General features: G+C 44.0%; 1 protein-coding gene across 3 annotated transcripts in view; it reads left to right on the plus strand.

Moving 5' to 3' along the window:
• The window catches only part of CTTNBP2 (cortactin binding protein 2), a 670870-nt gene that overhangs the window by 212944 nt on the left and 432147 nt on the right, over nucleotides 1–25779 (plus strand). For 2 of the 3 annotated variants that reach the window (XM_069228906.1, XM_069228905.1), the window contains exons 4-6: nucleotides 11597–13256; nucleotides 19787–19990; nucleotides 24244–24343. In XM_069228906.1, the coding sequence (XP_069085007.1) occupies nucleotides 11597–13256; nucleotides 19787–19990; nucleotides 24244–24343 (1964 nt within the window). Of the gene's footprint in view, nucleotides 1–11596; nucleotides 13257–19786; nucleotides 19991–24243; nucleotides 24344–25779 lie in introns of those variants that run through there. The other variant, XM_069228907.1, reaches the window with a different exon arrangement.

Genomic DNA, 25779 nt, shown 5'->3' on the forward strand with positions numbered 1-25779 from the left:
GGTCAACAGCAGGCAAGGTTCAAATCAGTACCAAGAGTGCACCCACAGCAGCTCAGTGATAGCCGGGTGCAGAGGTCAAATTCGGATTTGTGCCCAATGTTAATCAATGGAGTCTGGGGGTGAACCAAGCTGCGCTGCTCATTGGCGAGTAAAGCTGTGTCAGGGGTGGATCTCCCGGGGTTGAGGTAAGCACGGGGTGACACAAGGCAGCACCAAACCTACAGCCTCAGTGGCATGGGTGAACTGGTACAGAGTGCCATCACAGCATGAGGCGCATAACGCAAGTCAATGGGGAAGATCAGTTTTGGAAAAAGTCTACAGGGTCGGGCCGGGAGACTGAATGAAGAAAACCCGCAGCTTCCCAGGTAAGTTCTGATGCTAGGACAGTCCAGCTCCCCAAGGCCCATGGGATTCGGGTGCAGAGGTGTTCTTTGGCATCGGGAACAGCTTACCAGGCAGGTCCTTGTTAGCGAGAGATTTTGGTTATGGCTGCAGGGTTTGAGGCAGTGTCTGGCAGGGGTCAGCCCATGGTAGACTCCGAATCACTGTAGAACCTTAACAGGACTGGTGGGCCACTGGGACTCAGGCCATTGACATTGGGTGCAGAGGTGGCTCTGGAGGTGGTTTTGTGGTTCCTCAGGACAGAGTTCTTTTCAAGTTGGTTTCTTCTTGAACTGGTCTGCTGTTCTCAGGAAATCTTGATCTTTGTCAAAGGCAGGTAGTTGTCCCAAAGCTTTAGAGGTTGCTGGGCTGCAGGACAGGTCGTCTTTTGGTGCAGAATCGTCAAGCACTGCATACAGGTCTGTAGGGCTGGGGTCAAGTCAGTTGGTGTCTGTAGTCTTCTCTGCTTGTTTAGCTCACCAGGAATCTGAGTTCTAGGGTTCAGGGGTGCCACCTGAATACTGACTTTAGGAGAGTTACAGGGAGTGCCAGGTGGTAGCCAATGGGATACTCACCTTTAGAGTGACTACACCATTTTTATGACCACTTCCATTGGGAAGTGGGCATAACCCTAACCCTAGTGGCCTAGTTCCTTCCAAACAAGATGGAGGGATTTAAAAAGAATGTCCATCCTGCCTGGGAGAGAAGGTCATACCTCTGCAGAAAGCAGGCTTTTGTTCTGAGACCTCAAGAGCGTTGGCTCTCACCTCAGGGGGCCAAAACTCTGACTAATGTGGCTGCACTGTTTTTCACCAGTCAGTGTACACGCTAGGAGTTGATAGGTTTTCAGAAGGCACCTCTAAGGTGCCCTTTGTGTGCATGTATTAATAAATCCATCACTGGATTCAATGAGAGTTTATTAATATGAGATGTTTGATACCAAACATCCCTATCTTCAGTGAAGCCATCATGTAGCTGGGGAACGTGTAATGACCAGTGTCTAGCACATGTACTTAAAATGGCTTCCCTGTTCACTTACTATATCTGAGAATCGACAAAGGCAAAGAAGGGGCATATCTGCGCATGCAGGTATGCCCTCACATGTAATATAATGCATCCTGCTTTTAGGGCTGTAAGGCCTGCCAGAGGGGTGACATACTTATATTGCATGAAATCTATAGGGAACAAGGCACACAGGCTATGTGCCATGTCGTGTTTTCTTTTTAGTTCTGCACCAACGCATGCAGCCTATGAAAGCAGCACTGTGTGCACTTAGAGGGTCCCTGAGGGTGACATAATTAATTCTGCAGCCCTCTGGGGCCTTCCTTTAGTACCCAATGCCCTAGGTACTAGTGATAACATTTACTAAGGTCTTATAGTGGTATCTAAAGGTTTGCCAAATGGGAAAAATGACTGTGCAGTTTTGGGGGAAAGAGATCAGGCTCTAGGAACCTGTTTAGCAGGGACCAGTGCACTTTCAGTTGAAATTGCACCAGAAACCAGGTCAAAAGTGTGTGTGTGTGGGGGGGGGTGATCATATCAAAAGAGGCATTTTCCTACAGTTTCTAAGTGCTCAGGTAAATGTTTGACCAAGGCCTCCCGCTCAGTGTATCTGAGGAGGGCTCTATCACAGTCAGCCTCAACCTTTGACCAGATGTCCCCAGTTGGAGCTATTGATTTCTAAGCACTAAGAAGCACTCTTTTTAAAAATCTTTAAACATTTATAACTCTGGTTCCCTTTCTTGGATTTTTATTGTTCTGGTGTCATCTTAAAGATATCAAAATATTTCATATTTTTATAAATTGGTGTGGAATTTTTCTTGCCTGTTGTGTCGTAAGTATTTACTGCATTGGTGTATGTAAGTGCTTTACATACTTTACAATGCTTTACATACTTTACAATGCTTTACATGCTTTACATACATGTCTTCTAAGTTAATCCTCCCTGCTTGCTGACAAGCTATGAGGTGTTGAGCCAGGGACTAATCGTTTGAGAGCTTGACTGGGCCTAACATTGTCTGGGAGACATTATTGCTAATGGTAGGTGTGTACTTAAGTCTACTAATAACCAGCCTCCTACAGCCACAGTGGTGCCTTTAAAAGAGACTTATCGTCCCTATCTAGAAACAAGATCAGACTACTATACCCACTGTACTCACCTGAAACACGTTCAGCAATGATCACCTAAAAATCAATTAAGTTTTCATAGTCGAAAAAAACATTTCTACCACTACACATACCATTCTAGATGCAACATCTTAAGCCCCTATATATATTTAGCTAATAGCAAAAAATACAGACTATTCCATGAAAGGTAATTATTAAATTAACAGCCTAAGATAACCCCTATTCAAAGAAGAGACTACTGGTGGTCCATATTAGTTAGAGCAATCTTAAAACTGTTACTGATAACGAGTTTAGCACTGAAAGAACCAGCCACTCCCACATTAAGGACAAAAAAATCTAACTCTCAAACCCAAAAAGAGACCTGTGCTCTGTGACAGCATAATCTTTGACTAACAAGATTGTAGAAATTACCTGTGCTCCTATTTTGGCAGATAAATAGGACACTTCCCTAAGCACAATAAAGATATTTCTAAAACACTTTCAGGGGGTGCGTGGCCAAGATGGCGGCGTGAGTGGACGCGTCGGTCCGGGCTCCGCCGCCTTGGCCTGAAATCTGCTGCCTGGATGAGGGGCAGGCCGGCCGGGGGTGCCCCGATGAGAAACCTGGGACCCCGAGGGTTCTGGGGGCCCGCTGCGACCTTGTGAGGTGCCTGGTCGCCGCTCCCGAGGAACGTGGATCCGAGAGGACCGGAGGCAGAGGCCCCGGGGGTTGCGGGTTCTTCTTTGCCACGATCCCGGGCCTGAAAGACTGCTGACTGGGTCTGGTGGTGCGGCAACGCCCTGGAGGGAGCCGAGCCCCTGCGGCGAGGAGCGACCAGCGTTTGAGGCCCGGTGGGGGCCTGGAGTCGGGCCACGGTGGTAGCCGGGCCATCCATTTTGGGCCTCGTTCAGGAGACCCGGGGTGAAGTGAGGGAGCGAACCAGTGGGTCCACCTGTCGTTTTGGGCCTGAGGCTGTGCTCCCTGAGTGCTGAAGAGGACCAGGACTGCGGTCCAGTGGAGTGGACGGCGCAGGAGGGCCATACTAGGATCGGGGAGGAGCGGGGCCACGAGGAGGCCCAAGGACTATCTGCAGCTGGAGGGTCGATGTCCTTGAGGGATTGAGGCCTAGAGGAAGTGGCCTGTGGCGACTCTGGGTAGGGGATAGTCAGAGTCTGGCTTACGTGCAGTGAGTGGGTGGTTGAGATGGCGACCTCTAAGCCCAAACAGGACTGGACGGTCCGGGATATGCTGACTAGTGGGTACCAGGTGCCAGGAGGGGTACTGGAGGAGATGTCGAGCACGAGGACCCCAGAGACGGTGAGGGAGGTGATGGAGGACGAGGCAGCTACAGTCACCAAGGGCTTTCTACCGCCCTGTTCGAATCACTTAGGAGTGACCTCCACGCACTCCGTAAAGACACATCCCATGAGGTAAAGGAGCTGAGAGTGGAGCTTTCCTCCCTGGGTGAGCGGCTGACGCAGGTCGAGGATGGTGAAATTACCCGCGGCGAGGAGGTGGCGGACCCGCGGCGAGGAGGTGGCGGACCTGCAGCAGGAGGTTCTGCGCCTGCGAGAGCAGCAGGATCTCTTCCAGATGACGGTGGAGGCCCTGGAGAACCGCTCGTGCAGACATAACGTCCGCATCAGAGGAGTGCCGCGCGGGGCAGAGAAGGAGGACATTAGTGCCTTCGTGGTGGCGCTGTTTCGCTCGGTCTTAGAACTCGAGGAGACCCGGGAGATCACCCTCGATAGAGTCCACCGCGTGGGCCGACCTGGACGAGCAGGGGATCGCCCACCAGATATCCTAGCATGCGTTCATAATTTTGGGCTGAAAGAAAGTATACTGCAAAAGGCGCGCAATCTCCCACAGGTCCTTTTTAGAGGGCATCAGCTTCAACTTTTCCAGGACCTATTGGTTCGGACTTTGCAAAGACGGCGTGAGTTCAAGCCCATCACAGAGCACCTGCGCGAGCGGGCGGTGTCCTACTCGTGGGGTCATCCGTTACGCCTTGTTTTTCGCTGGGAGGATCAACTGCGCCAGGTGAAGTCAATATCGGAGGCTAACCGGATCCTGGGCTTGGAGGAGGTTGCCCCTGCATCTGGTTTGGGGTTGAGTTCAACCGATGGCGACCGTCCATGCTGGCGGAGGAAAGAAAGAAGAAAGAAACAGCAACGCCCTACCGTGTTGGAGCAGATCTCGGAGCGCCAGTCGGCAGTGAGCAGTGTAGCAGTCGGGACGAGTGCTTAAACAGGGAGTGCTGGGGTCCCTCTGGCCGGCTAGGGGCCATTGACCACGGCCCTGCGACTGAGTGACGGGGCCTGGGCGGCGGAGCCGGTGGACTCGGTGGAGGAACATGTGTGGTTCTACAGCCCAGCTGAGACTTTTACCTCTTTGGAAGTGGGAGAGAGGACTTAGTTGGTACAGGCACCCGTTGTCCATTTTGTTTATTTGTTTGTATGCTTCCCTGAGAGCTTGTTTAGGCATGCTATTGGAGATTTGGCCATGTGGGCTGGAGTGGCGGGGGTCCGGTTCTGGATCTTGGCTACTCCGTAGACCTTCCTCCCACCTGAATAACTGCTTTCCTGTGCTGTATGACGGTTAAGTGTCTTAGCTTAAATGTCCGTGGGCTGAGTAATCCGACTAAGCGAGTAGCGATTTTATCAGCTCTGGAGAAATCTGGGTGTCACATATGCTTACTTCAGGAGACACATTTGTTGCATAAAGACACATATCGCATGTGCTCAAGGTGGTTTCCCAGGCAGATTTGGTCCTCAGCAACTACAAAGCATGCAGGCGTAGCGATATTGCTTTCCAGGACCTTCTCGGGGGAGATAGTGGGGAGGATACATGAAGTACAAGGCAGATTCTTGGCCATTAGAATAAAACTCGGGCCTTCTCTTTTACTGTCGCCTCTCTTTACGCTCCGAATGCCCAACAAGAGGCATTCCTGAGACAGGTGATCTACCCAACTCTTAGTTCACCAGATATGGCCATTTTAGTGTGGGGAAATTTTAATTTGGTAATGGACAATGAGCTTGATCGCTCTGGCCAACGCTTTGGACAAACTGGGGCTTTATCGGAGGTGGGGCGGCAGTGGTTGGCTGATTGTGGGTTGGAAGATATTTGGAGAAAGTTGAACCCTACGCTCCGAGATTATTCCTTTTACTCGGCAGCTTCTAAGACTTACGCTCGGCTTGATTTTTTTCCTAGTCTCACAGGAATTTGTCCCCCGGGTCGGGCAGGCCACGATTGAACCCAGAGCTCTGGCTGATCATGCCCCAATTACCTTGGAGGTCACTGTGGGGGTGAGACCGGTGGGTACTCCGAGTTGGCGCCTTAGAGATTCCCTGCTTCAGAGTGAGACAACGGTAGAGTCACTTAGACACGTGATCGCGGACTATCTTGGATTTAATGATGATGCTAGCACCTCAACTGAGATATTATGGGAGGCTATGAAGGCAGTGGTGCGGGCGAGGTGTTGGCGCTGTCGGCGAGGGATAACAAGGCAAGGAGAGAGATAAGGGAGGAGCAGGAGCAGAGGGTGGCTGTTCTGGAGCACGCCCACAAGACTACTGGTGCGCCTTGAATCTGGCGGGAGTTGGAGAGGGTGAGGCAACAGCTGAAGAGGCTGGACTGGGATAGTGCAGAGTATGCGATAGCGAAACTCCAGCACAAATTCTATGTTGGGAGTAATAGGTGCGGGAAGTTATTGGCACATCGGTTACAAGCACAGCGTGCAGTGTCGGCGATAAAACTGATCCGCTCCTCCTCCGGCATAGTGGCGGGCACGAGTGACCAGATTGCATAGGCTTTTGCAGAGTTTTACTGGGGCCTTTACGCGGCTGACGAGGGAGAGCCCGAGGCGTTGTACTCATTCTTAGAGGGCATAGCAATCACGTCTCTTGGGGAGAAGGAGGCGCGGTGGTTGGACCAGCCGATAAGGCTGGAATAGGTTATTTTGGCAATTTCCCGACTAAAAGTTGGGAATTCCCCCGGCCCGGATGGGTTTACGGCTCTATTCTATAAGACCTTTTGCGTGGAACTTGCTCCGCTGTTGGTGTGTCTTTTTAACTCCTTTCGGACGACAGGAGCGTTGACACCTAGCATGTTGGATGCTACTATTGTAGTCATACATAAACCGGGTAAAGACCCAGAGGACTGTTCCTTATATAGACCGATCTCGCTCCTGAATATAGATGCTAAGTTGTTGACTGGCATCCTTGCTTCCCGCCTTAATTTTTATCTGCCGTGTCTCATTGACCCGGATCAATCGGGTTTTATACCAAACCGACAATGCGGAGACAATACGAAAAGGCTCCTGTACCTGTTGGATAAAACGGATCGCTCCGGTAAGGAGGCGCTCTTTTTCTCTATAGACGCTGAAAAAGCGTTTGATGGGGTGCATTGGCCCTATTTTTTTAAAGTGCTGGAGAGATTTGGGCTGGGACCCGTTTTCAGGTCCTGGATCAGTGGCGTTTATCGGTCACCCAGGGCGGCAGTTCGAGTTAATGGGGAACTCTACCTGCCTTTTCCGATCGGACGTGGGACCAGACAGGGATGCCCGCTGTCTCCCCTCTTATTTGCACTATATATGGAACCCCTTGCGCAGAGATTGCGGGATAGTCCCTTGGTTTCTGGGGTGAGGTTTGGCGGAGACCACCATCTCATCACCCTCTAAGCGGATGATGTGATCTTTACCCTGGCGGAGCCTATGACCTCACTGCTGGCACTCATGGAGATAATAGTCGAGTTTGGTCAGGTCACGGGGTTCCGAGTTAATATGCAGAAGTCCCAGGTTCTCGGTTTGTCGGTGGGACCTGATCATGAGGCTGACTTGAGAGCTAGCTACCCCTTTCTCTGGCGTCCTTGAGTCTTCCCTATTTAGGAGTTGAGCTAGCGACCTCGGTCGCTAAGACAGCAAGCCGGAACTATGCGACGTTAGTTCGTGAGGTCCAGCGAGATCTTGACTCATGGGGGAGGCATAAACTGTCTTGGCTGGGTAGGGTGGCGGCGGTGAAGATGACAATCCTGCCGCGCATTCTCTATGTATTTCAGGTGCTTCCGCTAAGTCCTCCTCCGAGAACAATAGCGACTCTTCAATCGGCGATTCTGAGGTTTATATGGGAGGGACGACCGGCGAGATTATCGCAGCAGTTGCTGTACCGGACTAAGAGTGAGGGAGGTTTGGCGATCCCTTGCCTCCAGCGCTATTTTCAGGCGACACAGCTGCGTTTCTTTCTGGAGTTGAATCGCCCACTCACTGAGAAACATTGGTGCTTCATGGACCAGGCTGTAGCGGGCTCGCATATATGGAAGGAGCCATGGCTACGACGCCGACATAGGGCAGTCGGACTTTATTCCTCTCCGATTACGGGGGGTCACATTGCGCACATGGGATGCCATGGCTAGTCGATCCGGGCTGACGTCTTTCCCATCCCCGATGACTCCCATAGGCGCAAATCCAGACTTTGAGCCCGGGCTTCGGCTGGAGGCCCTGGGATGCTGGTACGAGGGGGGGGGCTGTAAAACGGTGGGGTGTTTCTTTGACGAACAGGGGGTCTTGTCTTTTGCACAGATGAGGGAAGCGTATGGCTTGACAGAGGCTGATAGATTGATGTATTACCAGATACGGCACTGGAGCCACCAAACAGAGCGTTGATAGATAGACCCCTTATGCCCTTTGAGAAATGGCTCCTGTTAAAGAAAGACGATAAGGGAGTCATCTCAGAACTTTATCGGCTCTTACAGGGGGACAAGCGCCCGCCTAAGACTAAAGGTCAGTTGCGATGGGAGAGGCAGTTGGAGAGGGAGCTCTCAGACGAGGAGTGGGACAGTATCTTCTTTAGAATACATCACACAGCCTGTAATGCAGCGGGGACGGAAACGTCATATAAGGTGGCCTCCTACTGGTACTACACCCCGGCGCATATACACACATGGGACCCGGCTAAATCGGACCTCTGCTGGAGGAGATGCGGAGGCACGGGTACACTTGTGCATCTGCTTTGGCACTGCCCCAAACTTCACCGCTACTGGGAGGGCATAATAGACGAGATTGACCTAGCGTTCCAAACTAAGATCCCCAGATTTCCATCATACATTTTGCTAGGGCTGCCTAATCCTCTTACCTTTCCCTTGAAGTCGTTGAGAGGGAGACAGATGGCTCTACCACTTAACGCAGCCCTATAATTGATCCTAACCATGTGGGGCACGGATAGAGTCCTGACACGTAATGCGTGGCTTCAGAAACTCTGGTTTGTTCTTGCCATGGAGAAACTCACATTGGCCTCGCAGCAGCGGACAGGGGAGTTGAGCGAATTATGGAAGCCATTTTTGCAGATCCTATCTGCAGAATTCACTGAGTTGACATGCCCAGCTTACTTGAGAGTCCTAAGGCTGATTTGAACCATGACTAGAATGCTTGATTTAGAAACGTCTGAGGGCGGTGATGCGGTGGGAGGGGGGATGGAATGATAAAAAGTTAGGAAGATGATATGGCTGAGATGGGGGAGCATTGTTAATGTGTTTCATTTTACGTGTATGTTTGAGTGTTTTTTCTTCGCGGGACTCGCAGCTTTGAAGATTTAAGATGCGCTCCGTATGCTAATTCTATTAACAAAGGGTGGTTTGATTTGAGGCGCCTTTTAGCCAAATTTAGAGTTAGCTTAGAAGATCCTGGACAGTGGACTTGGAGCTTCTGAAGCGGTGATATTTACCATATATAGCACTGTGATGTACTGTACTTGCATTTTATATTTTGTATGTATATGTTTTTCGTGCTTTCAAAATAATAAACAGATTTGATCTAAAACACTTTCAGGCAAAACTTAAAACCATACTCTTCTAACCCAGGATTATTCAAGACTGATGACTAAGAGAAGAAACATTGGGAGGACGTATGCTTCAAGAAAGGATGGCCAAAAATGTATTGAAACTAAATCCTGGAAAAAAAATATATATTTTCTTACACAGATCTAACTACATTAAAAGGCATGGCGATTGGTTCTTAGACCTGCATTCAATTGGATTATTTTATTCACCTGCAGAAGAAATACAATTGCTGGGTATGGTATCTGGTAGGATAACCATCTTAGTGTATCTTCTCCACTGGTCAAGTTTCTGCAGGTACATCAACACTATACTCTCTAAAAAGGTTAAAGCCTTTTCTCAAACTTTGAACTTTTGACTAGTGTATTTGTAGTTTTTCTTGTTTATTATGAAAATTAAAATCTGATTGGGAGCCAAAAATCAAACCTTGAGACCTTAAAAGCGGTTCTTCACAAAGCAGCCAATTTGTTCTCTGGTACAAAAAAAATGAACACATCTTGTACTAAGTGACCTACATTGGCTCCCCTTGGAAATGATGATTCAGTTAAAACTGTCTGCATTATTTTCAAAGCAATCCATGAGAAACAACCGGAATATCTGCACAACTCTCTTAAAATTTCTGATGACCAGAGAAGCAAAGACACTTTCTGATTAGAAACAAAAAAATCTTACATCATTGAGCTACTAACTAGTCTTTCTCTGCCCTACCACATCACTTTGAATTCACTTCCTGAAGACATCAGGTGTACTATGGACTTGCTTTCATTCTAGGAAAAAAAACTCAAAATGCATGTTTTTATCTGAATGCTCAATAAAACAATGTTGTAGTGGAAAAAGTCTAGACCTCACCGGTTACTGGTCTGGTCCTACTCCACCTCAACTCCACATGAATAAGTAAGAATAAGTAAGAACTCTAGTGGTCATTTTAATACGTATTGTTACCCACGCACAAATAGCAAAATAAGTTGGCACATAGTACCAAGCTGTATGGTCCTGAAACATATTTTGGAGATGTGTAACCTGCTGTTATACTGTAAAATATGGCCTTTTGTAAACTTTCTGAGAAGTTATTCCTTTGTAAACTGTTTGCATGCATTAAAACCTGTGAAACTATTCTCATAAAAACTGCTTGCCTGCTCACATGCGCAGATCCCGGAGATCGATTCGGGTCTTGCTCGTGATATAAAACTGAAAAAATAAATCAATACTGACCCCTTAGATCTCAGCACGTGACTCTCTTGCAATGGGGAAGGTCAGATGTACCATCTCTTTGATGATCAAAACATGGGATGCTTCTAACTTTTACAGTCGGACAAGGTAAACTACATAAACATGCCCTCTCACTCATTATCTCTTTGTTTAATTTTGAAGGATTGAAACTCTCAATGATAACCAAGCTTTTTACTGAAATGGAATACATTCATCTGTATTCACCCCATGCAACACAGTAGTCGAACACTTCTCGTGGTCCTGTTCTGCAAAGGTTCTTACAAGCTCCTAATCAATAAATATTGGGCCTAATTATGTGATGTTTGCAGTGAAGCAAAAAATGGGGCATGGGCCACTCCACATTTTATTAAGTTTTTTGTTCTTAAGCAAAAATGTAGCAACTGGACTTTCTCCTGCGTTTGCTAAATAAGAAATAGAATCAACTGATTTAACAATTCAAAAGCAACGATCTGGGTCAGTTCCTTATTAACTCAAATAATAAATTAAATAGTGCAAAACTCCAGGATGAATTTGGAGCAGGGAAAGGAGATGGAGCTCGGCGCTCACAATAAAAAGCTAAACCTCTGGTTCTCCCTCCCCCCTGCATAGCAGCTGGAAAGTTCCTTATGCAGTGAACCGTTCCAACTTTTTAACTGTGCCAGTTGTACAGCTTCTGATGCTGATGGGGGTTGAAAAATTTAAATGATTGGTCAAATTGGCAACCTCCCTGCCTGTACTCCTCACACAAATTTAGCGCAAATCGCTATTCCATCATTGATGTCTACAATATAAATGTCTCCAACTCTGCGTTGGATGAAATCTAATGGCCATATTGCTTCTTCTATTGTACTTCACACTAACTACAGTTGAAAATTTAACTCTTTATACTTCTGAATGGTCTCAAACTTGATTTAAGTACCATACTTAACCTTTTCTGTGTGAATTTTGCCATTTAACGTTTAGAAAGAACAAATTATTTTTCAAACTTAGAGATATAATGTTTGAATAAAAACCTCATCACCTACATCTGACTATCTCTGACTTTAATCTCTTGTTTTGTATGTTTTTCAGCTTGAGTTCGAAAAGACCCAGTTGCAAAACCTTGAGCAAGAGCATAAAAATGTATCAACTCGTCTTGAAGAAGAGCGGGCCAAGAATAAGCATGTAGTATTGATGCTGGTAAAGGAATGCAAACAACTGTCCAGCAAAATAATCGAGGAGTCCCAGAAACTTGAAGAACTCATGTCAAAGCTAGAGGCAGAAAAGCAAAAATGTTCTGAGCTGGAGGAGGCGCTCACTGCCGAGAAGCTCAAAAGCACACAAATGGAAGCACAGATGGAAGCTCAGATGGAAAAGCAGCTTTCTGAATTTGACACGGAGAGGGAGCAGCTTCGTGCCAAACTCTTTAGAGAAGAAGCACACACCAAGGACCTTACAGAGGAGATGGAGAAAATGAAAATGGTAGTTGAGCACATGCAAAGGGAAAATGACTGCAAATTAAACTCCTCACGCCCCCCAAAAACGAAAGAACTGCATTTTGTTTCAATAGGCGTTGGAGTTGACAGACCGTCTTTGCAATCCATTTCTTGCCAAACTGATATATTTAGGGTTGATAATCAAACAGAAATCACAAAGAAGTCACCACTCACTGTCCCAGCCAAGCCCGCAGCGATGGCTGCTGGTAATACAAAAATGAATGTATGCACTAATTCATTAATCGGGAAACCAGGTAGTGACAGGCACATGAGCTGTAATGACTCGGTTATTGTTTCTTCCACAGCCCATTCGGCAGGCCCACCTCATAGCCGGACAGAAGAGAATGGTTCTGGCTCTTCACCAGATTTAGCAGGCAGCTCTTCTCTGTATCAAAATAACCCTGCCTTTTCTACATCACCAGCGTCACCAAGCTACTTATCCTCTTCTATGCATAGTTTACAATCACATTGTGCCAACACAACTTTGCACTCAAGTCTAAATCCTCGAGTGCAAGCAGCTAGGTTCAGGTTCCAAGCCAATGCTAATGACCACGACCAAAATGGGAACGCAACTCCGAGTGCTTCAACAAGAGAAATACCTCCTCGTGACAATGTAGCTGCAAAGCAGCTAGCCAGGAACACTGTCACACAAGTTCTTTCAAGATTTACAAGTCCACACGGAGGTGTCAGTTTGAGACCAGGATTGCCACATTCAATGGAAGTGGGAACATATCCGCCAGTAGCTGGAAGAATGGGTCATCAATCTTTTGGTTTAAAATCTCCCACTGTATCAAGAATTGATCGGGGCAATCCTCCACCAATACCTCCCAAAAAGCCAGGGCTTTCACAAACCCCATCTCCACCACACCCACAATTGAAAGTTATTATGGATGGCAGCCGATCCCCTCATGTTGCGGGGAGGGTTGAAAACAAATCCATGAGTTCACATTCATCTACATCACTACAAGGGATCAGGGGCATTAATGAGGAAACATTGTCAAAGTCTTCCTCACCCCAGCTGCCACCAAAGCCAACTATTGAACTATCTGTGGCATCTGCCGGCTGTGTCATTCCAGCCATGGCCACATCACAGGTGGGTGCCTGGCCTCCCAAATCCCCTGGACTGAAACAACCTGCATGTTCCGAAAGCTCCCTTGTCATTTCCAACACCATTGCCTGTAACTCCTCCATAAACCCTGTAAGTGCTTCATCCTGTAGACCATGTGATTCAGACAGCCTACTGGTAACAGCATCAGGTAAAGGGACTGCACATTTACCAACTGTCTCCTAGAATGTCCTGTCTCTTCTTCACTCTCTGCACTTACTTTGGCATATTTTTATTTTTAGCTCTGTGGTCTGTTACTGGCCTAGAGTTTGCTGATGGCATTTTTTATTTTTTTGGGTGTATGGTAATTCCTCATAACAATTCCTACATTCCCATGAAACTATGAAGTCAGTTTAGTAGTGAACTGCCTTATTAAGGGGTTAAACCACCTAAATAAACATTTAGGTTGTAGCTAAATTATATTTATATAGAAACAATGTCAACAGAAGTAGGTCATACGTAAATGAAAATGCTTCACAGACACCTCAATAAACCTTCAGGTTGTAGCTGAATCATATTCATATAGAAACAATTTCAAGAGCAGTAGGTCATAGTTAAATGAAAAGTCTTCACAGAAAAAGGCATTTTTTACATTTCTACAGAACAACAGTGTGAACATAATCCAGTATTTGTAAAATTCCACAGTGTCAAATCACAAAGAATGCTCAGTTTAAGAAAGTTACATGGAAGGGTAGTGGAGGGAAAGATTAGGGGAGAAAAAGCCACCAGAGACTTAATTTTTTATTACAGGTTCATGTTCTGTTCTTGAAACCTCAGCAGCCTCATTTACCATCAACAATCAAGCTACTATTCAGTGCTGGGAATGGCTCTAATCATCTTGGGGTGCACTTCTATCGAAACCTCATAGATAGGTGTACTATATCAGCTGAGTGCCTGAGGTGTTTGAAATACAAAGAATATACCTCATGGGTTCACCATGTAGGCTCTGGGATCCCTATCACCACATGACTGTGCTTTGTATCAGTGCTCTTTGTGTGAGTGCGAGAAGCAAGATGCTCCGTCTCGCTTCAAGTGATGGCCCTCCCTGGAGGAGTGCTCGTGATGTGCCACTTTGTAGAGCACATAACTAAAATAGGTAGCTCTACTGCAGTTCTGATTTCATCTCTCCCATTGAGGATAATCATTTAGTGTATTCCCGAAAAATTAAGGGCTGAAATAGTTGGATCAATAGTGAATTAACTGTTAGATTACGGCAATGCTCTCTATAGTAGTTCCTCAAAGAAGCTGAATGTCTCCAGAGAATCCAAAATTGGGGAATGTCATCAGAGAAGTACTTCAATCAGTGTATTATTGTGTATTCCTGTTTACTTCTACCAGAACTGGGCCGTGCCGGCGCATGGTGTAGGTGCATAGCCCTGGAATACTCCGTACTCGTGTCCTGAGTCGGCTATCAGAGCTGCAGTCCAGAGGCTAGGCCACACCTCACAATGTGTCAGGACAGGCTTATACAGTGTCTTAAAGATCCTGTGATTGGATATCCCAGGTCCTATTTTATTCTGGATACTTGACATGTCAATTTGTGAAAATTAGCTTCCAAATCCATGCTTTTCCAGTTTACATCGCTGGCCATATGTAACTCCTTGTCCTCGGAGTCCCAGCCCAAATTAGTGGAAACGTCAACAGTGCATGGCATGCACGTGACCTTAGTTTTTTATTTTAGGCCTTGAGGTCAAAAGCAAGCACTGTGTGTGAAGGGTAGGCTGAGTTAGCCAGACTAAAAGTAACTACTCAGGTCATTATTGGAGCCTCGTGACAATACCGGCTCCATAAAATGTAGGGGGTCATTCAATTACTATTACGCCTCTCACATGGCTGAAAATAAAGGTCTTGAAAAGTTAAAAAAGAAAGGACATGCTCGAGTACCCTGTAGCAAAAGCTTTGTAAGTCTGGCTTTGTGCGCAGAAGAATGAGAGCCAAACTGGCTCCACGGAAGGAGGCCGCATTCCTCCATGTTTAGAACAACACGCCCAGGTCAACGAGAGAGCTCTTCTGTCACAACAATCCTCGAGACCTCATGTGTTAGATGTTCGGTTGATGCAAAGGACCAACCACTAGGAACAGTCACAGTTTATTCTCATAGCATCTAAATCAATAAGCGTATTCCTGAATTTAAAACCACTGCCTAAATGAGGGTTAGCTCTTTGCAATCTGTGGCTTTCAAAAATGATAACTGTATTTAAAAGGGAGAATAATTTATGAGTTAAATTTGAATATGCATTCACATTTCCGAAGAAAACCATGAAATAAATACATACCCGAAGCAGCTGGAATACCATACCCCATGGCTCCTTTTTTCTGCACCCTCCTTTTGATGATTGCACTTTAAATAGTCACGTTTATTATTTTTTTGTTAGTAATTGTTTATCTCATGAATGTGATTGGCTTAGAAGCTAGGGTCAATACATTAATCTGGGTTCTAAAATTAACCTTCTCCATTTTCTGAAGCTGATGCCAGAAGCTGTTTTCCTCTCCCTGTGTGCTCTAGTCACTGCACGCCTCACTGTTGTTACTTTCACATGCACTCCACGCCTTTCTCTAACCCCTGCGTGTCTTTGTAACTATTTCATTGCATACATTCATTGTAACATCTCTAATTCTGCTCCCAAACCAGCTATGTACTGCATATCGTTGCAGGCTCTGTACAATGAGCTCTCTTGTGCATATAAGATATTTTGTTTAACAAAGAAGTCTTCCGATTCGAACATTAACCAGAAGTATTTAATGATGTTATAACCGGGATGTTAATAATTTACAGGGATCAGCTCATTTTCTGAAAACACTGCTCAGTAGTAAATGAATCTTCTTTTAAAGGCAGACTGAACCATTTTTATTTTCTCGTTCTTAGGAAATTGTGCGGTGGAGCACAAACGTTTTGAATGTGAAATATAAAGATTCTAATCAATGTATAATATTTTTAATATGTATACATTTTTTTGTAAAGTTTAGAAGCCTGGAACCTCTGTGATTTATGAATATTAGAGTCATTATCTTTTTCATACCATCATCCAGTTAAGAATGCTTTAGAGAAACATCAGCTTGGTATTAGTGTCACAGATGGTCAACCGAAAACTACAAAAGTTATAAATGGTACACGTGCTGCCCTCAATTTATATTTCCTTCACATAAATGTAAGTATAGTATTTGTTTACGTGCGTTCTGTCTCATCTCTGAAAATCTGTGCTGTGAGGAAAAAGGAGCATAGTTTAATGTCCTCTTATCGAAATGGAATAGAAGTTTTAGATGATTTGTTTTATTTTTTATTTTGTGTTCTGCACAACATTGAGTTACGTATTCCAGAGTTACAAAAACAACCAAACCACCCTGGGAATGATCGAGGTGCCAGTACTAGTTCTCTGCTGGCATTTGACTGATTTTTAATACATTTTTCCTACTGGCAAAATATAATTTGGGGTTCTTTCCTGACCTCTCTGAAGCAAAATTGGTGCTGGTGACCTGCCAATTTGTTAACGTGTGGATCATTTTGACAATCCCAGGGCCAAAACCTTACTCTTATTACACACATCAATATCAAAGTTGTGCATAATTATTGCACGCACTTTAATTACATCTTTTAAAAAAAGAATGGCCAAACTTTGCAAAACTATTTTCAAGAGTAAGATTTGAATATAGTGATGGAACCTAACATTTGTGACTAACCCAATCCCAAATCAGACATTAATGCTGCACTATTGCTGTTGAATGACAGCATACTGCAATTCATTTGGCTGCTGTCTCAGTTATAAATCAGCACAGTGTACAAGATGCCTGTTAGGACTTACTCACCATACACCAAGTGTTGACCATGAGAATGCCATCAAATAAAAACTAGTTTGGGACATTTTATTTCTGTGGAAAATCATAACAAAGGAATTGTAGTTCAATCCTTGAAAGTACCTACAGTGTCAGAGAGAACTTGCTCCTCGGTCATCTGGAAAGTTTCTTACCAATAACCACATACTAGATATTACACAGTGCCCTGTGCTCACAAGGCAGTGACTTTTTTGGCCCTGCTAGATCTTTTCCTGGGCTTCAACAAAATAGTCCTAAAGATGCTACTGTGCGAACTGCATACTTCCTTGGAACTGAGCAGCATGGCCAAAATTATTTTGCCTGCATCTGGTCTCGCCAAAATCAACTTGTGCACACTAAGACATGTAGAATCATCCAGTTTCTGTGCCTTTTGAAAGGACAAAGTGGATCCTCAACAACACGTTCTATGTTGCTTGTTGATCATTAAGAGCCAGTTGAAGTTGGACTTCTGTACTTATCATTTTATGTTTGATCCCCACATTATGGATGTGGAGTTTTAAATTTTCATATCAATAATTTGGCACTGAAAGAGAAACTGACTTTAAGAAACCTGTATTATGACGGCATCCCTACTCCAATCCTTCACATGTATAAGAATGAGTGGATGTGAATGGGTTATGTAAAATTGGATGAAATGTAGTCCATGCTTTCATCTCCTAATCTTTTGGGATATTTTGAATTTAAGAGTATTTTACGGGTATTCATGTACTAATTATAATAGTCATTAACCTATTTTTGAAATATTTCATTGTTTGTCAGTTTTAATTAAATCATGTAGGTCGGCTTGTGCATTGGCATAAGGCAGTAGGAAAAAATAGACTATTTTCACTGAAAAAACTGGTACCCAAAAACTATAAGTAGGGCCCAGGCTTTTACAAAAACATCCTCCTACATAATACTAATTGCTTCTGATATCTTAGGTTTTCTTGAAATTTTGCAACTTCTCTTCGTAAGACACATCTGATGATCACATGCTGGTTGACTGCTATTAAATTTGCCTGTGCCTCAATTCTAATGTGCAATCCCCCTGGTTTTCATTCCATTCTCTCAACTAAATTTTTTGATCCTCATGTAAATCCTACTGTGTTCAAAGGGATCCCAAGCTGAAACATTTTACTTATTTTTTTTTCATTCCTGGATGAGTCCAACCCAAAACAAAGAAACATTTAATAAATATTTAGGCATGGTAAATTGTAGATAGCACATATAGTGTTAAAACGCTTCAGTTATTTCTTGGTGATCGTTATTTTACCTCTCGCTACTACTGAGGCCTGAATGCTCAGGTCAGCTCACTCCCTGCTCCCATCATTCAGCCGCTCTAAAGAAGCTTCCCAGTTCAACCAATAACAGTAGGTTAACTCAATAGGGCTTCAAAACTCGAGGAATGTTGTTCTGCTGGTCTCATGTTCCCAGTACAACGAAATAGCATTGTACATTTTATGTGTTCTTTCAATATGATTATCACCTAACTGCGTGTCACAGGTGCCGCACTGTTCCCCTCCCGGGCCACCACTAACCAACATGATTCTGGAACAGATTGATCAACATTGCAGCCGTGGTGTACAATTTTGCATCAGTATTTTTACCAAAGAATGGCACTTCGGGAACTGCACAAAAGTCATTTTATGCTGGTCTGTCAGTGCCAATTACAATATAGCCTTGTACTGCAAATCCACAGCTCACTGACGACTTCGTGCTGTTAAAGCAAAATTAAAGCAAAGCCTGCTGCTGGATCATGGTTTTCGCATGGCATGGTTTCCTCAGTTAACCCTAGCTTTTTCCCCTCCTTTGGAGTTTTCCATTAAGTAGTTCAAAATATATGTCATCCATGTTTGTTTCCACGTGTGCCCAGTCAGGGTGTCTCCTCAATCGGAATGTCACGTTTGTCTGTAAACACTGAACATTTGGTTCACAAATATGATTACTTTAATGATGGCGTATGTGGGGATGTGTCATCTTAAATGAAGTATGCATTCTGATCTGCCCTCTTGGGACTAGAAAAGCGTGTCAAGACCGCTGTCACAACTGGTGACTGGATTTGTATACCTTGTCAATGTATAACATAAATGCGTCTGTGTGCAAAAGCAAATACTGCGTGGTTTCTGCACTTCAGTCTCCATGGTATCAAAACAACAGAAATAAACCTCTTTTGTTTTCTTTTTTTCTTTTTACAGCCTTATGTGCAATGCAGAGTTAACAAAGTTTTCCACACCACATGCAAGAAACGTCATACGCTTAGCAAATCTTCTTCTAAAGCTGCTGCTTAAAACTTGTACTAAGAACTTTTAACCAAAATAACAACTTTTCTAATATTGTTGTAAAGACTGTGTCTCTTAGTTAGCAAAGGTTAAAGTGTAAACTAAACATAATTAAATCGGTAAACAGATTTAAAGAGTTGCTTGTAGTCATTGCACTTCAATCTAAGTGACACTTAAAATGCATCTCTAGATTTACTTGTGGAATCACAATATGTATCATCAAAAGAGAATTTGATACATATATTAACACGTTGAGAGAAATGCTTAATTATTTACAGCAGATTTTCAGTTAACTGCATAATGCATCATTGGACCTAATCGAAATTAAAGTTCAAATTGGGAAATTGTAGTTTAATTTCAAATGTTAAGTAGTTTTCTTAAATCGGTCATTTCTTTTTTTGTCATGCCAATGGTAACTATCATTTGCATTGGAAACTGAAAGTCTGTGTTGTGTGAGACATTATTGTTCGCAACGTTTTTGCTAAATGCTGATAAGGCTGCACTGATCCTAATCAACAACAGTTGAAACATAAGTGTGGAGTCTTAATTCATGAATGTATTCCTTTCTAATGTGTGTCGCTTTAACTCACAGGCTGGTCTCCCTCCCTAACCCCCTTGCTAATGAGTGGTGGTCCTGTCCCCCTGGGTGGCAGGTCCACCCTTCTTCACCAAGCTGCTGCCCAGGGAAATGTCACTTTATTGTCAATGCTGCTTAATGAAGAAGGAACGAACATTAATTACTCCTGTGAAGATGGCTATTCTGCCTTGTATTCTGCTGCTGAGAATGGACATACAGGTAATTTATAGTTAAATTATTTTTCATGAAATTGCATTCATTTTAAAGTTCCTTGAGGTAAGGTCTGCTACTAAGTGCTAAGAGCCATCCCAGGGTGATGATTTCCATTCATAAGATAAAAACTACAATGATTTTACAGAAACGTTGTAATGTATTTATTCAAATGTTATCCATTTTATGGAAAGTCTAACCATGAAGTGGCAGCAAATATATGTGCCATTGTGCAAATGTATTCTAGCAATTACGAATCGACATTATCCCCCACAAGAAAACAGGTGTTGTCATATTAATGTATTTCTTTTGTAACTTGGTATATTATTTCTTAAAGATGTAATGTTTTCAGCTCTGTACGCTCGTTAAGACTGCAGACATATAAAATAATAAGTTGTATTTAAAAGATGTGCCACAGCAAATTACTTGGTACCTATCTGAAACTCTACTCTGCAGATCAGGTCGGGTTTCACCACTCGCACTTTTGTGATACACAAGTGGCATTGTGTCCGGTGCCACTGCATTGTGTGCAAACTGTGCAGCCCTTATAGGAACAGGGAATAAAGAGTCACCCTGATATGTACCTTTCACTTAAAAGTTCACACTTTCAGACATCTTTAACATCTAAGTTTGATGATAAGCTACTCCACTCAACACCATGCCACTCTGCCACTCTGTTCTACCCCACACCAGTGGACGCTATTCTGCTTTATGCCGCTCCACTGTACGCCACTCTTCTCTATGCTATTTGACTACTACAATGTACCCCACTCCAGTCTATACCACTCCACTGTATGCTAATTCCCTCTACACTATTCGACTCTGTGCAACTTCACTGTAGGACATGCCACTCTATGCTGCTCCACTTAATGACACTCAACTGTACACCACGCTCCTGTACACCACTCTACTATAGGCTTTTCCTTTCTATGCCACTCCACTCTACCCCACTCTTTCCCACACCACTCTAGGCCACTACACTCAATGCCATTCCAATCTACACCACTCCATTGTATGCTACTCAACTCTACGCTATTTAACTGAAAGCAACTCCACTCTTTCTTTTCCACTCTATGCTATTCTACCCTACGGCACTCCACTACAGGCTATTCCACTATATGCCACTCCTCAATTCCCTATTACACTCTACTGTAGGCCACCACACTATACCTCACTCCACTGTATGCCACTCCATTTTACAGCACTTCACTCATCACCAATCTAGTGTACACTATTCTACTGTGCACCACTACACTTAATGCCACTACACTCAACAACACTGCAGTGTATGCTATTCTACGCCACTACAGTGTACTGCACTCCACTGTACGACAGTCTGCAATACACAATTCCACTGTACACAACCACACTCTTCACCACTCAGCTCTATTTGACTATGCAACTCCACTCTACCCCACTCCCCTGTATGCTAATATACTGTACACTACTTCACTGTAGTCCCCTACACACCACTTCACTGTATGCCACTGCACTCTAAACCACTTCACTGTGTGCTATAACAATATATGCCACTCCAGTGTACACCACTCCTCTGTATGCCACTCGAATCTGTGGTGTTTGTGTATGCTACTCTACTGTACTCGGTTTCATTAGTATGCCACTCCAATGTACTCTTCTCAGCTGTATGCTAATGAATTCTACAACACTCTACTGTATGCCCGTACAATGTACCTCTCTGCACGGTATGCCACTCCACTCTAAGCCACTGCAGTTAATGCCACTCCAATGTACAACACTCCACTCTACGATACAGTACTCTACACTATTCCACTACACATAACTCTACTATACTACATTCCACTCTATTCCACTATGTGCCACTTCACTATATGCCACTCCATTGCACATCTCTCCACTCTATGCTGTTGCACTGTATGCCACACTCTACACAACTCAGCAATACTCTACTCACTATACTACTCCACTGTACCCACCTATACTTCACACCACTCCACAGTGCTCCGCTCAACACTATACAACACCCAACAGTCTACACCCCCCACTGTACCACACTATACTTCATTGTATAGCACTACGCTGCACAACAATATACCCAATCAATGCCATTGCACAGCAATCAACTCTACACTCTTCAACTGTAAGTAACTCCACTTTTTCCTCTCTATCCTATTCTGCTTTATGCCACTCCACTATATCCTATTCCACTCTATGCTCCCTCCACAATACTGTGTTCCACTCTATGGCACTCCACTCTGTGCCATTCTATTGTATGCCACCACACTATACCTCACTCCGATGTACACCACTCCATTCTACAGCACTTCACTCTTCACTAATCTAGTGTACACTGTTCTACTGTGCACCACTACACTCAATGGCACTACACTCTACAACACTCCAGTGTATGCTATTCAAATTTATACTACTCCTTTGTAGGCCATTCTATTCTATGCCACTCCACTCTACTCCACAATACACAATTCCACTGTACACAACTACACTACTTCACTGTAGACCACTCCACTTTACACCACTCCACTGTGTGCTATAACAATCTATGCCACGTCACACCACTCCAGTGTATGTCACTCAACTATATATCACTCCACTCTATGCTGCTTCTGAGTATGCTACTCTACTGTACTCTGTTCCATTGTATGCCACTCCACTATACCCCACTCAGATGTGTGCTAATGCACTCTACACCACTTTACTGTATACCAGTACAATATACCTCCCTGCACTGTAAGCCACTCTACACCACTGCAGTTAATGCCACTCTAATGTATGCCACCCCACAATACTGTACTCTACACTATTCCAATGCACATAACTCCACTATACCACATTCAACTCTGCTTTTCCAATCTGTGCCACTTCACTATGCCCCACTCCATTGTATGCCAGTCCACTGCACTCTACACCACTGAGCTGTACACTACTCCAGTCTACGCCACTCCGCTCTACCCAACTGCACTTCACACAAATCCACAGTGCTCTGCTCAACAACACTATACGACACTCAAGTCTACATCCCTCCACTGTACCACACTGTACTCCATTGTTTCACTATGCTGTATGACAATATACTCCTGTCAATACCACTGTATAGCACTCAACTCTGTAGCACTTTACAGCACTGTACTGCACTCTACAACGCCATGCAAATCCATCTATGTTGCTCCATCGCAGTTAGTATACTGTGCTGTGAGACAATACTGCACTGTACTCCGCTACTACATTCTACTACAATCCACTGCACTTACTCTATGCCACTCAACTGTGCGGCAACAATCCCACTCTACTGTACCATACTGTACTGCACTCTACTCCTCTCCACTGTACAACACTTTAATCCAGTCCATGATTCTCTATTCCACTCTACAACACTTTCCAAGACTCTGCAGCAGACCACTTTGCTGTACCACACACCGCTCTACTCTACAACACTTTACTCTACTGTATAATATGCTATTCCACACTACTTGAATCTGAGCCATTTTACTATAGAACACACTACTCCACTGTACTCCACTCTACAACATTTTACACCATTCTATGGCACTACACAACACTCCACTCTATACAGCACAACTGTAAAACACTGTATTCCACTTTATGCCTTACTACATTAACTATAATTATGCATCCTCCCTGCACTGATTATTCCCTTTTTTATAAAATCTCATATACCTTTTAGTATAATTATATTTACACTAATAATTATGACATCACAAATCAAATCTTTTGGGGACATAGTGCATGGTAGAGTAGCAAGTTGTAGTTATTGTAGTGTGGTTACTGAGTTGAAGTCGATGTGTATGGAGGTGCACAAATTACAATAGTTTGAAGGTGTTGCTTAAATTCTAAATTAAAGGTACAAGTGGAGGTTTTCAATTTAATTTTTTTGTGTAGTTTAAGTTTGTTCTTTGGTAAAGAATAAACAAAGTTAAAATAATGTGAATGTGGCGCAGAAAGTATTTATAGAACGTATAACTTTAGAATTTGTAATGTTTACGTATTTTAACTTTTGTTTGTATAGAAAGAATACGCTAGGTGTTCCTAATGATAGCAATGGTCTAACCTTTGTTTTTTCTTTGAAGACATTTGTCATACAACAATGTGGTTTCCCTCTTGAATGATTCAATATAATCATTTGAAGGTGGGAGTTATAATGTATGTTTTGGCTTGCAGTGCAATGTATATATCTCCTAATGTCTTAAGTTTTTTTCAGTTCTCTGCTTTTGTTAATATTAGACTACTTTTTGTTGAATTTCTAGAATGTGTGAGATTGCTGCTGACTGCAGGAGCACAAGTAGATACTGCTGATAAAAATGGCTTTACAGCTTTGTGCTCAGCCGCTGCTCAGGGACATTTCAGGTATGTCATTTGCTGACATTAGCACACATGTTATCTAATTTTTTCTGCTTAACGTGTTAATGAAAGTAACATCAAGTTTACTGGCTTTGTAGTATTGGCAACAAAAAGAACTGTAAAGACATCTCTAATTTTATTTTTTAGTATTCCTTTTGAATGCTTCATTTAAATAATTTGAATGAAATGTTGTATGAACTTGGTCAAGTTATCATCAAATCAAAGATTAGCTTAGTATAACTTGCTAATCGGTGCAGCTAGTGAAACAACTATCAGTAGACATTGCAAAATATATATAGTATATCCATTCGTCCAGAATTTGGTTTTAGCTCTCACCTTCTGCTTCCTCATCTGGACCGTTTGCTGGTTAACTGGTCATGCAATTATATTTAAACCAGGATTGCTTGAAAAGCCCATTGTCATAGTCACAAGGTACTAGGTCTGGCAACTAAGGACTGCAATTAATTGTTAATCACATCAACATTTTTGTGGCCTTCAATGCTGCAGTCCGTACTACATCCATGGTTGTCATGGATCACAAAGGGTTGCAACTATGACCCCTGGCTTGCCCCTTGTGACCTCTAGTACTGCATTTTTTAACCATGGTCTCAGGGGGAGCAAAATCAGTGTCCGGAATAAAGCGGGCACCCTGTCCTTATGGACATTGGTTGGGGCTGCAGTCTTTTGTCAATTTCTACTACACTAATAGTGATTAATAACATATTATTCACTAAGTGTTATAAAAATGGAGTACAATTAGCTGGAATGTGATTTCCCCCCCCCCCAGCAGTTGAGATAACTAACAATGCTTTTGAATTGTATGTTGTGTGATGCATGCAAGTGAGAGTGTGTTTATGTGAGAGTGTGTGTGTGATTTTGTGTTACGTGTAAGCATGTGTGGCTTAGTGAAGGTAAAGGTGATATGGCATGCAATGTCATTTCTGCTACTCCGGATCTTTTAGTGAATTGACAGAGTGCTGTTGCTGTGGCGGTCCGACGACCACATTACGAGTTAGGTGGCCAGACCCACCTAAAGACCGTCGTCCCTGTCGGAATCGCAGATCCCGATGGGGTGACGGCGGTCATGGTTGTAATCAGCCAGAGCGGTGCTGAACTCGGCGCCGCCTACCTGATTAAAACCTTGTTCTCTGCCAGACTTTTATTGGCAGAGACCCCGCCATGAAAAGGCTGACAGAGAACAAGTGAGGAGGGCCACATGGGGGCCATGGCACTGCCCATGCACATGGCATGGGCAGTGCAGGACCCCCCCCCCCCGTCCAGCATTATTGGAATGTGCGCTGTCTGTTTTGCAGACAGTGCGCATTCCAAGGGTGCTGGTCAGTTCCCTCTGTGGTACAAGATAGCACTTGGCTCCTTTAAGGGCACTGTGGAATGCTCTATTACCATGATTGTAATAGTGTGGGAGCATGCCACCACCATGG

The sequence above is a fragment of the Pleurodeles waltl genome, chromosome 4_1, assembly GCF_031143425.1.
Source record: "Pleurodeles waltl isolate 20211129_DDA chromosome 4_1, aPleWal1.hap1.20221129, whole genome shotgun sequence".
Classification (NCBI taxonomy): domain Eukaryota; kingdom Metazoa; phylum Chordata; class Amphibia; order Caudata; family Salamandridae; genus Pleurodeles; species Pleurodeles waltl.